Source organism: Daucus carota, chromosome 6 (assembly GCF_001625215.2).
Source record: "Daucus carota subsp. sativus chromosome 6, DH1 v3.0, whole genome shotgun sequence".
In the NCBI taxonomy this organism is placed as follows: Eukaryota; Viridiplantae; Streptophyta; class Magnoliopsida; order Apiales; family Apiaceae; genus Daucus; species Daucus carota.
In genome coordinates, this window is record NC_030386.2 from 33,244,484 (window position 1) to 33,263,170 (window position 18,687).

General features: G+C 34.9%; 1 protein-coding gene across 4 annotated transcripts; it reads right to left on the reverse strand.

Annotated features, from left to right (window-relative positions):
* Positions 1-246: 246 nt before the first annotated feature.
* Positions 247-17,963, reverse strand: LOC108227420 (ubiquitin C-terminal hydrolase 12). Of its 4 annotated transcripts, none has more exons than XM_017402545.2 (32): positions 17,784-17,963; positions 17,402-17,486; positions 17,083-17,230; positions 16,836-16,993; positions 16,084-16,349; positions 15,781-15,999; positions 15,599-15,707; positions 15,368-15,483; positions 13,487-13,585; positions 12,739-12,848; positions 12,502-12,576; positions 11,159-11,237; positions 10,867-11,013; positions 10,715-10,795; positions 10,491-10,610; positions 8,309-8,431; positions 7,732-7,809; positions 7,541-7,629; positions 6,353-6,461; positions 6,017-6,085; positions 5,823-5,933; positions 3,974-4,029; positions 3,686-3,863; positions 3,415-3,516; positions 3,260-3,331; positions 2,706-2,771; positions 1,981-2,046; positions 1,761-1,847; positions 1,514-1,630; positions 1,275-1,349; positions 1,087-1,170; positions 247-763 (listed from the first exon to the last, which is right to left on the reverse strand). In XM_017402545.2, the coding sequence occupies exons 1-32, from the start codon at positions 17,811-17,813 to the stop codon at positions 722-724; spliced, it is 3,366 nt and encodes a 1,121-aa protein (XP_017258034.1). In that variant the 5' UTR covers positions 17,814-17,963; the 3' UTR covers positions 247-721. The 4 variants fall into 4 exon arrangements, with proteins under 4 accessions (XP_017258034.1, XP_017258035.1, XP_063935080.1 ...); XM_017402546.2 differs by having other exon boundaries at positions 17,420-17,486; positions 17,784-17,937; XM_064079010.1 differs by having other exon boundaries at positions 17,420-17,489; positions 17,784-17,920.
* Positions 17,964-18,687: the final 724 nt, after the last annotated feature.

Below are 18,687 nucleotides of genomic sequence, written 5' to 3' on the forward strand. Positions count from 1 at the left end.
CCCTAGACTCTAAAGTTACACATATCTCACCTCCTTAGACCCTTGATCTTTGTGGTGATAAAAGATACTTTTAGTTTGGTTTTAAGCAGCATTTTTTCACTCCTTCCCAGGACAGGAAGACACTTCACACCCAATTAAATCATTTCACACAAACATCAACTCATAAATATGACAAATCAATTGGCCAGTTTTAAGAAGGTGTTCTGTTGGGAGAAATTCAGGAGATGACACATACAGGAAGGCATATACAGTGAACTAGGATAAAACTAAGATAATATTCTTTACAAATTCACCATATTGCTGTACATGCACTGTCAATCAATCACAAGACGGCATGATAAGCAAGGATGATAATTTAGATAACTTTGAACATGTAACCAACTTTACCCAGCTTACACCTTCCCTTAAATCAAAATCTTTTATGTACGCACTATCCCGATGACCAAAATAATTCAAAAAATCCAAAGAACTAACCTGCATGTATCAAAGATGAAAAGCAATTTCTCCAATTGAGTCTGAATAATTGCTTTCCTTTGCCTACATAATTACTCAAAACCCAAGAAACTAACTAGGAAAACACAGAACACAACTTATGTCGGGTCTTCTTCCTGCCACATCGCAATTTGATGTTTTCCTATCCTTCCCCTCTTGTACATTCAGTTTGTATCTCCAATCGTATGTCAATTATCAAAATTGATTTCTAGGTGGTTCAGCTCATTTTTTAGTTGTATATTTTGACCGGTTTCGCATAAGCATGCCGATTCTGCAAAGAAGGTTACAAAATTAGCTGCATAAGCTAATTATAACAGACAGGAGATAAGTAAGCTTTGGAATGACTAAAAGATGCTTTGCTCTTGTACTAGTTCCATTCACTGATTCACATACTGTAACAACAATACCATCCACATAAAAGGTTCATCATAACTTGCAAGGCTTAGCCTGACAGATACTCCTCTCTTTTAGGAGATTAGAGATAAGAGGCTTAAGCCTCAGTCGGGGCATGCGTGTTAAATTTCTGTTGTTGACCTTTACAAAAAAAATTTAATTCATCACACTTATAAAGCTAGCATTAACATAAAATTATACCTGGTTTGTTGTGAAAGCCCTTTTAGTAGTATCAGCGTGTTCCAAACCCAGATATTGCTCCCAAGCACCATAAACATCCCTTCTCTACAAAGTTAATATCAATATGAAATTCAAGTCGAGTACAGAAGAATATGTAAAAAGGCGGATATAAGTATATACACAAGTATATATAAGTACATAATCACCACCTTGAAACGGCTAGATATTATGTCCGTGTCCATCAAATATTCTGGCCTCCCCATTAACACGGAAGCAAACTTCCACTAGTCACCACAACAATTTCCAAAAGAGAATAAAAGATTAGTGAACACTGCATTAGCTACTAGGACAGGCATTTAAAACCACAAGAGAACTTAAATAAAAATATGGTGTATCTTTTAATTGTTACTGATCTTCCTGGGTGAAAGATGAAAGGAAGCAGATATACCTTTGAGAATTCTTCATTTGAAACACTCAACTTCTTTTGAATGCGCATCTTAATTTCTGCTAAAGTATCAGCTACATGGACGACCAAGAAAAAGGGCTCCCCAAAATTTTGTATTCTCTGTAATATAAAATGTGATTCAATACAGATACATGCTTATCTGGTAGGTGACTCATCGAATTGCAAATAATGTTCCAGATATGTCATCGTATGACAAACTTATAATCTCTGCACAAGTGTGTAACCTTACCAATTGATTCTGTGCAGTCTCTGTGATGAAGTGATACACATGAATCAAGCGCTCGTGTGGACCAAAGTTCTTCTCTTCCTCTGGAATCTGAATACAAAAAAAAAAAAATTGCTTGCTCAAGACTCTGCATACCATGATCTAGTTCACTTGTTCTACAACTCATGCTTATAAAGCTGAAGTCAACTTAGGCATGTAGAATAGAATAAAGAGTAAAACTTGCCTCCTCCGCACGCAGTGTCCAGTACTGGTCATTTATGTTGTCAATTGTCTCATCTAGAGGAAAGATCTGATGACAAAGTAGCAAAGAAAATATAAATTCAGAGATACAGGCCTGGCATAAAACTACTACTGCATATAAAAGTTATTTCATAATATTTTGAAATATCCTGTAATACAAGCATCTCAAAGTTAATGCATAATATCCTGTAATACACTGCAACCAAGATTTACCACCGAGATCTGACTACTTGATCCAAGCTTAATACTAAAATCTTCGAGAATGGTTCCAAAGTGCTAACAAGAATGGATGTGTAGACATGAAGCCATAGTGGTATACGACACTATATAGGAGTAGGACACAACATTTTCCAAAGAAATTTTACATGGGACTTCACAAACATGTTTCTCTGTATGAGCAGATATCCAATTTTCATTATTGTAGAATTGTATAATGCATGCACTTGACTTCCTTGAATCAAGCTGAATTTTTAGACCTGATAGAAAGATATATGTATCTAGATAAATATAAACCCCCAAGTCCCATGTAATATTTTTTTTAAAAAAATTGTCCTACATTGTCGGTATGTATTATATCCCACCGCGTCCATATCCATATTCATGCTTGTTAGCATTCTAACATCATTCTTGCAGAATAAACATGCAAAGGCAAATAGCCGAAACACATTGTCTTTAACCAATACCAGAACACATTTGTGTTGTTCGTACCTTGTAAATCTTGTGATGCAACAATTCAAGCAATCTGAGTTCTGCATTAGGGTGAGACAGTTCCACCTATAAGATGAGGCAAACATTAAGTGTGTGTATATTCCTTAAATTTGCACGCTTAAAATGTATATCCTGGACAAGAATCGCTACTATAGCAGTAAAAAAACTGCTGTGCAACGCAAACAGGATCATGTGCTAAATTATATTGTCGCAGTTGTTTTATTTAGGGTTTAATAAACTAAAAGAAAATTGGTTGACAAGCACAATACACTAATTAGATACTCCCTCCGTCCCATTTAATTCTATACCTTCACTATTTGGCACGCACTTTAATGCCTCTATAAAATATGGTTTCATAACTTATTTTTAAGATTTTCTTTTTCTGAATAAAAATTTAATAGTTAAATTTTTATTCGGAAAAAAATTTAGAATTTATAGAACTATGCTTTAGAGGAGCATTAAAGTGTGTGCCGTTCCCCCTGCGTATACAACTCAGGGGGACGGAGGGAGTATACTTTAGATGGCTTGTTGATGTCTTAGCTGTCCAGATGTACCTTTGTCTTAATTTCATCAAGAAGATCGCCTACAGTGCTTTTCTTAGGCAGTCGAATGTTGTGGACGACCACCTGAAGACATATATTACAGATTATGACAATCACAAGAATGTTTTAAGTGCACAGTGAAAGACAAATTTTAATTTCAGGCACACCTCTTCCTCAGGAGAACGAAGGAAAGCAACTTTCAGGGTTTTCAGACTCTGTAATTCTGGCAAAGGAATATCCAGCACTTCATAATACAGAATATCAGAGATCTGCAAGATGATAACAAGATTTGACTAGCCTACAAATATTCTTGAAAGAATTCTCCCCACTACATTGTTATTTTACTAATAATATCTGTAAAACAGATGATCCGTCTGGATTTAAAAAAAATATATGTACAGTTCATAGAACCAGCAAAGCACAATTCAGACATATTACCTGATCCCGAAAAGCCAGCATGTCCAATAAATTCTCTGCTGCTCTATATCTAATAGGATGGGGTTTAGGTTGCTGGGAGATGCAGTTGTGGGGAGTCAGCCTAATTTTTGAAGGATCATCAAGCCCGAGTTTGAGGGCCAAGCTTCCAACTACATCGTCATACGTATTCATCTTGGACCTTGCAAAATGACATGTAACTAGTTAAGGAAATGTGAAAAGAGAAGATGATTCCCGATAGTTGAAAACAACACATCATGCTGTAAAGATTACATAAACTCAAGCACTCACAATTCTAGACAGAGATTATCATCCTTAGGGCTCTCAAGTGGTCTAAAATGAACAATCTGCAAAAGGGAACCACAAAAGACAATAATTCATTGCATAAAAACATAAAAATCACAAAATATGAAGAATTGACTTTTTTCATTCATTATCAATTGTAATAGATGTCCTTTGGTCTTGACAACAATACATATGATCGATAGAAACAATCTGTTTCTGCCTATTCCTTTATAAAAAGGAGAGGAGCTTGCCAACCAACTAGCTTGTTTCTTAAGCTATCAATTAACTAGAAGAGATACAGTCACTTAAAAACATTTATACACACTCCATCCCACCTATTTATTTGTTAACATTTCAGTTGGGCATGAGAGAACAAGAAAAAGTGAAAAGAAAGAGTAAATGACATGTGTAAGTTAGTAAGACCAACTAATCTTAATTAAAATATTAGTAAAACTAAAATACAATCACTTAAGAAATGTTAACAAACGGCCAGCTCAACCTAAAATAGAAAATGCTACTTTGTTGAGACAAAGTGAATGTTTGAAATCAAACTAGGGGTTTAATTTGAATGGAAAGCGCAAAATTTAGTTGTTTGACTCTATGTTACCCGGACTCTTCATTTTCAAGTGCCCGTGTCGGACACTCAACACTCGGACATGGATATGGATATGGATACTCCAACACTTACTTTAAGCCAAAAACATGTAAAATTTTCAATAATTGCCGAGTCCGACACTCAGAAACACGTATCCATGTTGGACACTTTTAAAAAGTCCGGGTAACATACTTTGACTTAGTACAGGTGACAATAACATGAAATTAACATAGAATAAGCACAACTCCAATATATATTATTTTCACTTTCAACAACATAATAAGTGGGCAGGCAGGAACAAATTTAACCAGCAAACCAAGTGGTAATGGTATCACAAATTTATGAGAAACTAATGTATTGTGCTTCCAAACACTCCACATTGAGAGTAAAGCGGTGCTAAATTTTTTTGCAAAGAAGTTATTCACATGTACATGATATATCCTGGATAATTATAGAAATTTAAACCCCAGACATGCCCTTCAATTATACTACCTCCGTCCCTTTTACTTGTCACTTTGACTTTTTGCACGTAACTTAAGGTGATTATAAAATATAATTCCGCTCATTATTTTTAAATTTTTTTTTTGTGAATAAAAATATAAACCCCAAACTTTAATTCAGAAAAAGAAATTTTCAAAAATAATAAGTAGAAGTATGTTTTTTAATCACCTTAAGTTACGTGCAAAAAGTCAAAGTGACAAGTAAAAAGGGACGGAGGTAGTATATCAAATATATATAAGCATAAAGGAAAACACTCTGTCGCCAGATTGTAAATTACATATAAATATTTCTTCCAAGACGTTGCCATTTGAAGTTAAATGAGCATACGACCAAGTCGGTGCTAGTACACCAAAAAATTCTTTATGTCGTCATATTAAGACTAATAATAAAGATAATCTTTCCGGAAAAGCATAGAATTGGAGATACAAGCATACATTGGACAATAGCCAGGATATATGATCTTATAGACAATTGGAAATAAATAAAGCTGACATTGCAAGCCATCTGTGTTCTGAAAAACAGGTAAGTGTATGCAGTTGCTTTTGGACACGCGAATGCCAAATCATCACAACAGATGAAATATAAAGCACAGCAATTCAGCAACTAGCATACCTTTAAGGACATGCATGAGCCCCCACACAGTCAAACATAATTTAGAATCTATTAGAAGCAATTCAAATGTATTCACACCAGCAACCCAAAGTAAACACTAAACACATTTGGCACTCATGTATCCAATAAGAGATAAGCAGATGGTACCTGGCGGTTCTTCACATACTCCAGAAATGAAGGAACATCGGAATATCTATATTCCTCCATACTATGAGGTTGAAGGTGTTTCTGAAAGCAAATTATATCCCCGTCCTCAATCTACAAATAGATAGAAATTTGCTCAGTATTCGGTATCGTATACCATACTGGAATGGTACAATTTGCGATAACACGATATGTACCTGACTTGAACGAAATGAAGATCCCTTATCAAGGCGTTCACACATGATGCAAGGCTCGAATTTCACTTCCTATATAAATTAAATAAAAGAAGTTAGCGGGTATATAAGATTTGGTGTCAGAAAAGTTATCTGGCTTCACAAAAACTATGTAAACGCAACTGTGTGAGAACCAAAATAACAGATATTATAACTTCATACATGGACATATGTGAAAGCGTGTTATCAGAAAACACATTTGACTATAATAAACTTAACAAAAGATATAAATTCATTACCATACAAGGAACGGTGAAATACACTGTTCCCGCTAGAATAGAATAACATGAAAAAACAAACCTCATACAGATCAATTTCTTCATCAGGATCAAAACCAGCCAGTTCATTTATATTCCTTAAGATGTCAATAGGCTTTCCAGCACAATTCACAAAAAGATTACCAACATATCTGAGCAATGGAAACAGAAGATAATGTGAGCACCAAGAGAAGGTAATTTTAAGAGTTCCTAGTTATTCCCAGCACAATCTGCCTCACGGGTCATTTATTCCCAGAGAAGGTAATATGTTCCTAGTTATAAAGAAGGAGTATGTTCCTTCTTTATACTTTTACACATTTGTACATACATATATATCAGGCATGTACATAAATAGACATGTTTAAATCTATGTACACAGACGAATATTCATGAAGCCATTGAATTTGTCCAACAGAGAGAGTAATATTTCTTCGTGGGATAGGGGCTAAAATCCTATATCCATTGTATACACACAATAGAGAGAACCAGAGATTAATAGGCAGATAGATAGAAGTGCAAGACATAAACATATTTAGGCATGGTTGTCAAGAAGCAAATAATACCAGTGACATTACATTGTGCTTATTCTTTAACCACTTGCATAAAAAGAATATACAAGATTTTCCTTCATTCATTACGTTCAACGACCTGATTTACAAGTCAGATCTGCTGAACTCATTAATGGAGTACGCTTCCCACTTAATTAGTGCTCAAGCTACGCTCATTGGAGGTGGTTAGAATTTTTCAAAGCAAAGCACAAATTCAAAGCTTGACTAGGCTTTAAGATTAGGAGCACTTTTCACAAAAAAATATTTATTATAGAATTGAAAATATACAAAGACTCTTATCATAAATTCAAATTCAATAACTATCATGTCCCCAAATCTTAGTAAAGACTATTATTATAGATTCGAATTCAATAACTATGATAGCCATAAATCTACGCGAGTCAAACAGAAAGAACCCAGAGAAACAATTACATGTTTTAATCGTCCTGTTGAGATAGGTTTTATCAGTTCACAATTTCTTTTCCTGTGGCATAATAGGGTCCAGGGCAGATCCTTAAAATGCAACTTCACATATAATTTAAAACAGGGGATAATATTCGGGTTTTAGCCTGTGTTGTAATAAGAACCAGGTTGAGGACCATATATACACTAAAGAATAAGCACCACAGATGAACATGCTGAAAATTTGATTTTAGTATGATTACAGCAGGTTCTATGTTTACCTGAGCTCTTCTTTCTTAGGATCGTACAGCTTAAAGAAAACAAGTATATCTTCCTTTTCCCCTCCAGGTGGTGGTATAGGGCACTGTTCCTGCAAAAAATTTGATGAGTTACAAAAGGAAGCTTACAGGACAAGTATTATAGAAAAAACATACAAACACACAGAGTCCTAAATATAGTAAGACAATATTACCGGCCCTGGTAAGACTTCCAAAAACAACTTCATCTCTGCATTGTTACCCTTATTAGAAATCTCTCTCAACTGCCCCACCTGCATTTGCACAAGTCATTAACTATTTAGCCCATACTTCCATTGCCCATCTGCATTACTCAAACCTGTTAATAGTTTGAGCTTCTAGTATTCCAGAAGAAATATATATGACCGAAGACCGTAGTTGACATTGAATTAATTACTATCACAGTCCTATCAATCATGCGTAATTATATAAGAAAATATAATTATCGACTTAAAAAGGAATTGAAGCATGGCATTATATAATACAAAGATTCGAAAAGAAGGAATTTTCAAGACCAATAAGGCATTGCTCCAAGTTAACAAAACAATTACTAACGGCATAAACAAAAACAACGGCATAAACAAAAACAAAAAGAGACAGATGCCTAATAATAATAATAATAACAATAATGACAACAATAAAACAAAAATAACATTTCCCATACCATTTAGACCTTGCGGATAGTGTACAAAATTACCCAAATATCGCGATATCGTCACAAGTTGATAAAGCAAGCAAACGTAAGTAGCTTACCATCTGGGCTTCCTCCCGAGGTGTCAAACATCGATTTGGACGGTATGTATGATTTTGCCGCTTTGCCCAAATCCAGTACCGCTGTAATTGAACAGGTACACCAAATTCTTTGGCAACCTCTTCCTGCAAAAGGACATAGTATTTTATTCTAACTATGTATTTTATTCTAACTATGTAAATCAATTAAGCTATTTTTTAAGCATACAGCACATAGGTACATAGAGACCTGGGTCTGTAAGCATGCTGGAGCAACCACAGTGACAGTAGCAAATCAGATATAACTTTTTTTTTTACTAAAAACACTTTAATGAAGATAAGTCTGGTGCTATGAAGTACGAAATTAAGCAACACAATGGATTCCCCTGTACAAACTATTGATGGAATGTATAATTTGTCGCAATAAAGGTTTTGAGGTTACCGGATGACTTAAATACAAGAGGTAAAAAATAATACCCGAACAAGCAACAAAAGATAGAAAATAAGATGAAAGGTTTTCAGCAAGGATGACGAGATTATGGGGGTATGGTATCGACACAATGATGAGTTGGTACATGTTGCAAAAGTGTGTCGGATGCAAATCAGAAAGTAGATTAAACTTTAGTGAAGGAGAGACCTAATATAAGTTATATTATTGGGAATTATCTTTTCTTTTATTAGTGTCTCCCTAGAGAAACCTCCTTGCCATTGAGAAGCCCCAAGGTAGTGCTTCTTCAGCAGTTGAATCAAGCTATTGTACTCCTTCCGTCCCAGCCATTTGTTTACATATGGTTTGGGCACGGAGGTCAAGAAATATATATATATATATATATTATATATATATATAAAGTAGTGGAAAAGAGAAAGAGAAGTGGGTGAAATGGTGGGACCTATTGATTTTTGATATATAAAATGGAGATAGTGGAATAGAAGTAGTGTGAAAAAGGAAGAAAAGTGGGGAAGTGGTGGGACCCATTGACTATTTTTGGTAAGTTTTGAAATGTAAAGAATTGGATGGGACACCCAGAAAAGGAAACTGTACAGGAATGGTTCGGACAGAGGGAGTAGTTCTTAATTCTAATCTTGGTGTAGTGGGTTTTATGCAGTCAGTTCGTTCCACCCAAGCTTATCTTCTTTTCATTGTTTTTACTTAAATTTCTGTCTAGCATCACTTCACAATGTTGTGAGCAAAAAAATTATTGGTAATATAATGGGTACGAGGGAGCAAAGATTCCACAAGGCCATTAAGAGATGCTGGTAAAGACAGATTCATATGGTGTTATATTTGCCCATATTTAGAGAAAGTACTCCAAAGCAATTTACAAAATAATGACCTCACGATTATAGATTCAATCTGAAATATAAAAAGTTTTTTCCCGATCAAGTGAAGATTAGTCTAAGCTTATCTTAGAAACAAAGAGAACATCTTTAAATGTTGACGAAGTTGTGTTGGTGCAAATTAAAGCTCAATAGGATATTAATGGCAGCCATGACTCCCTCCCTCTTGTATGAGGTGTGTTGCCCACTTATTTCCCCGAAACAAGAGATCAAAGGGATCCTATCAAGTAATAATGAGATTAAAAACCGAAGCTTCTTTGGCCGAACCCGCTGGCTCCAGAACAGGGGACCAGCACCAACGCAACTAGAAAGAGATTCTATAACCACAAAGAATTCGGTTCAGATGTAGGATACACCCATCCAGAGTCTTCTAATCAGTCTCCGGACGCCAATGTCAACGCCCTTAATAAAGGATTACGTATGATTTTAGAATTCCACCATTATACAAATGACACCGTCTGAGAAGCAATCTCTCACTGGTTTCAGAAAGATTACACCAGCACAAAATCTCATGATTATGTTTCCATGCAGACTCATGCTAGAGATATGTTGTATTATAATAAAAATCTAGGGCCAAAAAACAAATTGGACTCCTAGGTTTATTCGTAATTAAAAACAAATGATAATTCTATGTGTTCGCCTGTAAACATAGTGGTCAAAATTGTATATTCAGTTTCCTTGAAGGAATAAAAGGTATCACAAATGAGGTGTGTTCACTTCAAAGGCCAATATTAGGCACTCTACTTCGGATTTGCAATCTATGTCAAGTCGATCCACAACTAGACTCAATGACTCATTTATCATCTACTTATTCTAAGCAATCTCTAGAACTGCAACAGATAAAAGATAACACAAAAAGTGAAAATACCTTGAATTTCATAAAAGGAATCTGCTTCTGAATACGAAAATGACGAACTTTTTCAAAATCAACAAGATCAAAATGAATATCCTTTCCAATCTGCTGCAACAGGTCTTCATCACGAGCAACCTAAAGCTCCAGTTGGATGACTCAGTAACCCATTAATCCTAATATCCTATACAGGACCACGTACGCAGACAGAGGATAAAGAAAGCACTAAAATAAACTATCACCTTTACAATTGTATAAAGGTGTGCTTCTGCTTTATATCTTCTTTTATACTCCTTCTCTTCCTGTTCTTTCTTCAACTTTATCTGAAAACATCAAAATGTGTTACTATAATATTGACAAAATCAGAACTACAATTCATCTCTCTGAAGATTACCCTTAGGTGTTCTGCGATCTCTTCCTCATCCACGTCACAAATTATCTTCTCTTTGTCACTTTCACGTATATAAACAAGCATGTATGCATTTGAGCATTTTGTAAATTTGAAAGGCGCATTGTTAAAACCAGGATTAGTTGGGGTAAACTGTCCACAAAGACAAAGTAGTGAACCAATGGCCATAATAAGAAAAAATATAGTAAATTAAAACACAAAGGAGAGGAAATCAGGTGATTCCACAACTGAAAGCCAGATCAGGCAGCAGGATCACATTAACAAAATGCTACTTTACCTCTTCATCACCGCCATATTGCTCTTCAAGAGCACTGTCCAAATTTTCTTTTGTAACCCGTTCATCATCAAATTTAAACCTGAAACAGCAATTTACATCAATAAGATTTATGCCAGACCAAAGTTTAGATGATTTCCCCTCTAAAATCACTGCAAATACATATATTCAGGTGTAAACTTAATCACAGACGAACCTACATTCGCCATCCAATTTTGTTAGACCAGGAGAGTGTAGCAAAAGAATAACAAGCCATTAAAAAGGGATAACGGTCAATACAATTCACAGTGAATGGGGTTGTAATTCCAATGGAGCATGCTCGAACTCATTTCAAACTCGACTCAATAAAATGTGCTCAATGGCTAGAACCCAATTCGAGTTCAAACAATTCCTTGACTCAACTTGGGCTAGAAAGCTTGTTAATAGGCTTAAACCAGATTCAGTCAAGTTTAAACACATTTTCTAGACTTGAAAATTAAAAAAATTAAACTCAAACTTTAAAAAAAAATTAGAGACTTCTGGTTCGAATTACACCCCTAACCATAAAAATCCAGCCAATTAATTTCATAAGAGAGTTAAATTTTATCCTCTTCCTGCTTTATATAGATATTGTTGTGCAACTCGTTTCAGTCCAGCCAACCTACCATTAGGAACAATCCATCAAGCTCAAAATTAAGATGATGTATATTGTCAGAAGCCAGCTTGTTTAACCATACAAATCAATTGATCAACTTATAAGCCCATATAAACTTGAGTGGTTTGTTTGTCAAATAATAACTCACCTTAATACAGGAGTTCTTTCTTTAATCTTAAAAATCCAGGAGTTACAACTTTTTTAGCTAAATTATCCACACACAATTCATAAAAATAACTTGTATTTATAAGTCATGAACAAAGTATAAAAGTACCAGAAAGCCAAGCAGCTCTATGTGCCTTCTTGCTACATCTTTACAATTTAACTTGCAAAATAATTCAGTTATCAAGTTGGATAAAAAATTATGTTCTGTTCATTAAGTTCATACGCTAGTACTACCAAGGGGTAAAACAATTACCTAGAGTTAAGTTGGTAATTTGACTAGGAAAAATTAATATTACCCTCAACACGTACAACTGAGATGTTATATTTATAAGTTTCAAAATTTGATTACTTGCAAAATTTGCATTATCTGCCAAAATCTCCAAGCAGATAAGAAAGAACTTCTAATAAAGAAATTTAATATTAAACGAAACGGCTCCAGACAAAAAGGATCATTTATAAGGTAAGCCAGAAGCCCCTAGTATGAGCAGTCATATTACCTATGAAAATAAAAGTAAAGGATTTATAAAAAAGATTAGTAAGTGCACACCATTGTTCAGAAAGAGTTGGCCTGATATATGCATAATAATGTCCACCATGCAGCCCTCCACTATGAACCAAAACACTGTGGTCAATGGAAATGAAAATTAAGGTTAGTAACATGGAGACAAAGGAACACGGAAATTTATCAATTTATGTCACAAACATTTACAAAATAATATAAGTACTTCCCAATTTCTAGAAACAATTGTTCCCATCCTCAGGAGATGGTGTAACAATTCCATACCTGTGAAGAGTATAAAGGTTGCGAATACTCCTATCTGCATCGGGTGATAGATATTTTCCATCCTCTATATCAAGGTCAAGCTCCAAAGGAAATTCATATCGGTCATTTATCTGAATGAAACGATCAGCCAAGAATTAAATAACATAATGAAAACCAAACTACAGGAAAAGCAAGACAGTAACCAGGTGCTAGACTTGCATAGAATGTGAAGAAGTACAACCATTTAACTTCCTTTGATTTTCAAACTTCTTCCATCTTCGAAATATTTAATAAAATGATAAGATATGACATGTTGACTATGATAGCCAATTGATATAAGTACTAAATACTTAGGTTAATAGCTGTAAATCCCATGGATATTATGGCATTTTTAGATACTAGTCCTAATATTCAATTATTAGATGCAAATTAGAACTGGTCACAGATTGTGAAACATAAATCAATATCAGTATTTTAGTTGTTTTTTATTTTTATACACAAGTAGATCGACACAGATTAATACTAGAGTAATGCAGAACATGAGCAACAACGATAACAAATCCTTTACCCCAAAAAATTGGGGGTAGACTATCTACTGTCACTCCCTTGTCTTCCATATATTTGTAAATAACTTCCAACTCAAATATTTATTAATAGCAACTTCGATCTTTTAAAGAAGCCTGGAGCAGAAAACTATACATGTATGACATGCATTCACCACAAACAATACACATGAACCGGAAAAATTAAACAAGGTTCTATAATACACCTTAACCATGGTGTCTCGCATAAAATCATATTCAAACCGCTTTAATTGAAGTTGAAGAACCGGAGGGAAGTTGCTGAATAAGACACCTCTTTTAGCATCCTGAAATTCAAAACAAAGGTCACAAGATTTTTAAAAGGAATTAATATATGAAAATACAAACAATGAAAAGTTATACTATGTTGACCAACAGAAAAATCGATACTCCTAAGGTCCTCCAATCATGAAAATTATAATGGCTACAGATCACAACCCTATATTAAATGATTCAATTAAATATAAAATAAATACAATAGTCTAAAATAGAATGTGGGAAATGCATTACATATATAAAGATTAAAAAAATACTGACACTTATCCTGATGGACTGTGAGTCCAACAGTAGGATTATTATAAATAACCTACTACAATAAACTCCTAGCTCCACATGAAATTGATGAAAATAAATATAAGTAGATGTTGATTCTATTCATTAACAAAGACAGAGCTTCCTTTCATTGTCATTTTTCCCATCACACAACCAACCCAGATAAAACCTTTACGAGAGGATGCCTTTTTTGAAATTAGCATAATGGATGTTTAACTTAAATGATGCATTAACCATACATGAAAAGCTTTCTTATCTGCGGAATAAAGAACGAAACCTTTTTCAACCAAGAATAAATTTCGCAGCTTAAAAGACATATTGCGCAGAATCTAAAAACCCGTTTAGCAAATCTTATTGTCAATGTATACTTATATTTACAAAACAGAACTTTCATATGTACTTATGTTCCGTCAAAAAGCGCTTAACTTTTCGAAAATGTAGCCAAACAGACTCTGAAGGTAGACTGTTGAACTATTTGGCAAAGATTCTGATAATCTGTCCTTCAATATGTACAGTATTTGATAGCAATGTAGCAGGGTACCTTGTAGCCAAAGGTATGCCTTCTAATTATACTCATGTCAACCACAATTTCACTAGTGTTGCCCTTTGGGCCTGTCACTATGATTCTAAGAATTGAGAGCTAGGTGATCCATAAGATGAGCGGAAGGTAGTCGGGATGAAAGCCGATCCAATTTTTCATCGATTAAAGCCTGGCTATTGGGGCAACAGACCAAATTTGGATTGTTCTAAACCAAACGTCCAAACCCAAACAGACTTTGCAACAACTCATCTTAGTGAAGTAAAAATGAATACCAACAATTACAAAGCTTCTCGCTGCAGAATCTGAATTGTAATTGTAATTTAACCAGTAAACCAATATATAACGGCAGCTCCACCTGTAGGAAGGCGGAAAAGGTTCATAGATACCGGTAACCCATCTAACTGCAATCTTTAATATCACTCAAGTGAGCTCCTCATTTTACAACATTGGCTTGGAACTGGATATATATTTATACATGTCTCCAACACGCATTTAGATCATATGACAAGCCAAAAGATGAATCAAGAAAAAGTACTGTATAAACATTAAAATTGAAGTCTAGAAGTCTATTTATATCTTAAAATAGAACAGCAGATATTGGCAACCACCTAAAGGATATAATTGCTCATCCTAGATGTAAATGTATCATAAGATTTTGGCTAAAATAACTCAACAGTTAAAATGATCTGTTCGTAAGAAATTTGCAATTGACACAAGCTAAATTCGAGAATCATAACATTCTGTGACAATTGATAAACAAGCAAATTATGCCCCAACAAAACTTTTAAATAGTAAATCTTGAATAATATATCAGATAATAACAACTTAGTCAAATTTTTTCATATTAAAATGACAATTATTCGAATTACTAATGTTTGAGGCAACAAAATAACAACACGATCAAAATTGTTTTCATATTAGAATGACAATTATGCCAATTACTAATGGTTAAAAACACATAGTTGCAATCCCTGACCTGTAAGCCATGATTTTCAGCATGATACTTGTTATCACCCCCAAGATGTTCAACCTCCACATATTTATCAAATGAAGCATAAACATCGCGACATCCTTTAACATCAAGTTGGATATCTGACAGGGAAAAAAATTACCATATTATGTTGTGGGAGACAATTCGGAGGAAACTTTCACCTCTAAAAAATATTTTATAACAAGGATCAGACAGATTATATATCTACTACAATACCATGGAAAGATTCTTTTCTAAGTGATTTGTAGTCCACATTGATGCATTCAATATAATTCACGTGATGTCCTTCAAATAATTTTTGAATTGTCCCTTCCACAGCGGTTCCCTAAGGCAGCATGTTAGTAGTCTAATTTCAGAACAAACTTATGATAACTTGTGTTTTGGTAGTGAAAAGATACCTTCATCTTCTGTTCGAGCTTTTCACTCAACACTCTGTTCAGTTCTTGCACATCATGCTGCATTAAAGAGTCACATGTTTCCCATCCAAAAGACTTTGTTAATTCCTTGGTTCCAACACTGGTATCATGATACTGAAGCTTAAAGAACAAAGTCTGCAGAGCTAGCGGAATGCTTCCTGAGGGTATTTCATTTTCAGTTGTAGGCATATGATACACAGCCTGCCACAAAAAATATCATAGGAAACATAAGGCTATAAAATCTGGTTACCTAGTGAGCATGAAAACCGGGGACTGCATACTAACCTTCCTGAAGTATGGTATATGGTACAAAAATTGAAGAAGGGAGTTCATGTAACAAGTCGCTCCTTGATTTTTAAGCCCAACATAACCGGTCATCTTCTTAGAGTCATAACCCCGGTAGTCAATAACCTTACGTACAGCAACATCAGCTTCAATGAAACATGTATCTCGCAGAAGAAAACCTTTATTGGGGTCATAGAGCTCACTAAGTTGCATGAAAGATGTGAAACCCCAATCGCTTTCCCTTGCATGAAATATATGTTCCGCATCTGCAAAATTGTAAATTTCCTCGGAATAAATCATAGAGAAATGGCTGAGATAAGAACAAATCTAACATGAATTGCTATGAAACCCCAATCGCTTTACTAAAATTATTAGAGAACACCAAATGCAGATAAACAGCTTAGGACTAACCATTGCATCAAACATTTGATTTCATAAATCGAGTAAAAGACAAAGCCAAGTCTATCAAATCTAGCATACATTTAAAAACAGATTTCTAGCCAATGACGCATTCTAATGAACCCAAGTAGGATCTACAATTCTGCTACTGTTTTACTGAATAATATCTGCATGCAACTAGCAATGATGACGAACTGTTGAAGCTACTAATACTGCAGTGTGAAATCTTCTCTGGATGTATCTCGGAAATCTGCTTGTATTAAACCGCCATAGCATAGTATATTTTCAATACCAAGTATCATGTAAAATTAACATCATAAACACAAACAAATTATTTTAGATATAACAGGTACCTTTTCTCACGCTGTATTTTGGATCAATATGATTTATCACAGACATGCTAAACTGGGCGCGAGTGTTCCACCCATAAGGCAAAGATAAAGCATCTGCCACGTCTAAATACATTGACAAACAGTCCACATTGTTCCCATTGGGAAAAATAAGCACACGCCTGTACCAACAGAAAGCATTGTCACAATTCACAAAATAAAACCAGATAACCTTACATAACTTATAAGCGGGTGAATTCAAGTCAAATACCAGTTGAAGCCACCACATGAAAAATGAGTAGAATAAACTTTGTCGTTCAGTCTAGAGAAGTTCCTAAGCTGCCATGAGAATCTATATGCATGAGGCCCATCATCAAGCTCTCGATTCTCCACTGTTCTAGTTCCATTTGTTTGCACTACTGCTCATATAAAACCCAAAAATCAACAAAATTCAAGATACAAAAAGCACTACAAGATTACATTAGTTCAACCTTTTCCAAAAAACTCAACTTCGAAATTCACAAAAGCACAAAATTCAATTAAACAGAAAGTCAAGAAAAAGAGACGACCGAAACCAAACAAAACAAAACCTTCCATGGGAAGAGGACCTTCCAAAGGCTGAGGAACAGGATCAGCGTGTTCTGTACTCGGCACAAGCATCTCTTCATCATCATCCTGCTTCCGAAACAAAAACAGACATTATATTAAACACAATCAATAAACCCTAACCCTAGATCAAAATCTCAATCCCAGAATGATCAATTAAATTCCTCAAATTCAATTCATAAACCTCCGCACAAAACCATAAACCCTAGCTGATCACACAACCAATAACAAATTCACCAAAACAGCATATCCAATCACATAAACTGACGATCACTGAACGTATACATACAAACACATAGATACACACAGATTTCACACACTAAAACACACACACAGGTAGCGAAATTAAGTAAAGAGGAGACGTACGTTCAACTGTTGAGGATTGATTATAGTCATGATTACAGCTAAATCGACGTCGTTTTGATAAATTGCTTCTCAGAAATTCACTTGACGAATTGTGAAAATATGTGTGTGTATCCGTGCGTGACTGAGTGAGGAGAAGCACACTTTATAGTGTTGTGGCCACTTAAAGTTTGTATAAACGGGGTATATTTGGGATTAGGTTAAAAGACTTGGGTATTTCTGGAATCAGAATAAGGGGGAAGCGTTTTGTTTACGAGTGGGTGAGGAATATTTGGGAACTGACAAGTTATGTGTTGACACGTAGCTGACAGGGATTGTGTTGGATTACGTGGAGCGAGCGCTAGGCAGGTGACTGAACCTCCGCTGTGAGTGTAGCACAGGAAGTTCTTCCGCGTTACTCTTCGCGCTTAAGGCATATCAATTGTCTTTCCCCTTTTCCTCAAATCTTATTATAAATATATATAAAAATAAAATGAAAGAGTATCTCACCCCCAATACGATGGAGAGAGTGAGAATTGAGATACTGAATGGCCTGTTTGTTTAACAGAAGCGGCTTCTGTTTCCTTTGATCCGTGTAAAGAAGTAGAAGCACTTTTAAAAAGTTGAGAATTTCTCTCTCAAAGCATCCACTTCTTTTCCAAACACTTTATTAACTTATTTATTTCTCACTTCTAGTCCACATATTAGTTTAAGCAAGAAGTCACTTGTTTTAAGTTTGCCCAAACGCCGCAATGTTTGTATAATGAATTTGATGATAGTAATAGCGAACTCAAAATCAATAAAGAGATTTCTAAAAAATCCAAAAATTCATTGAACAATTGAATGCCCCGAAACCTTGTGTTAGTGGAAACAAAGCTAGTTAGAGAGAGGACTTGTATCCTGTTGGTCACAGGTTCGACTCTCGAAA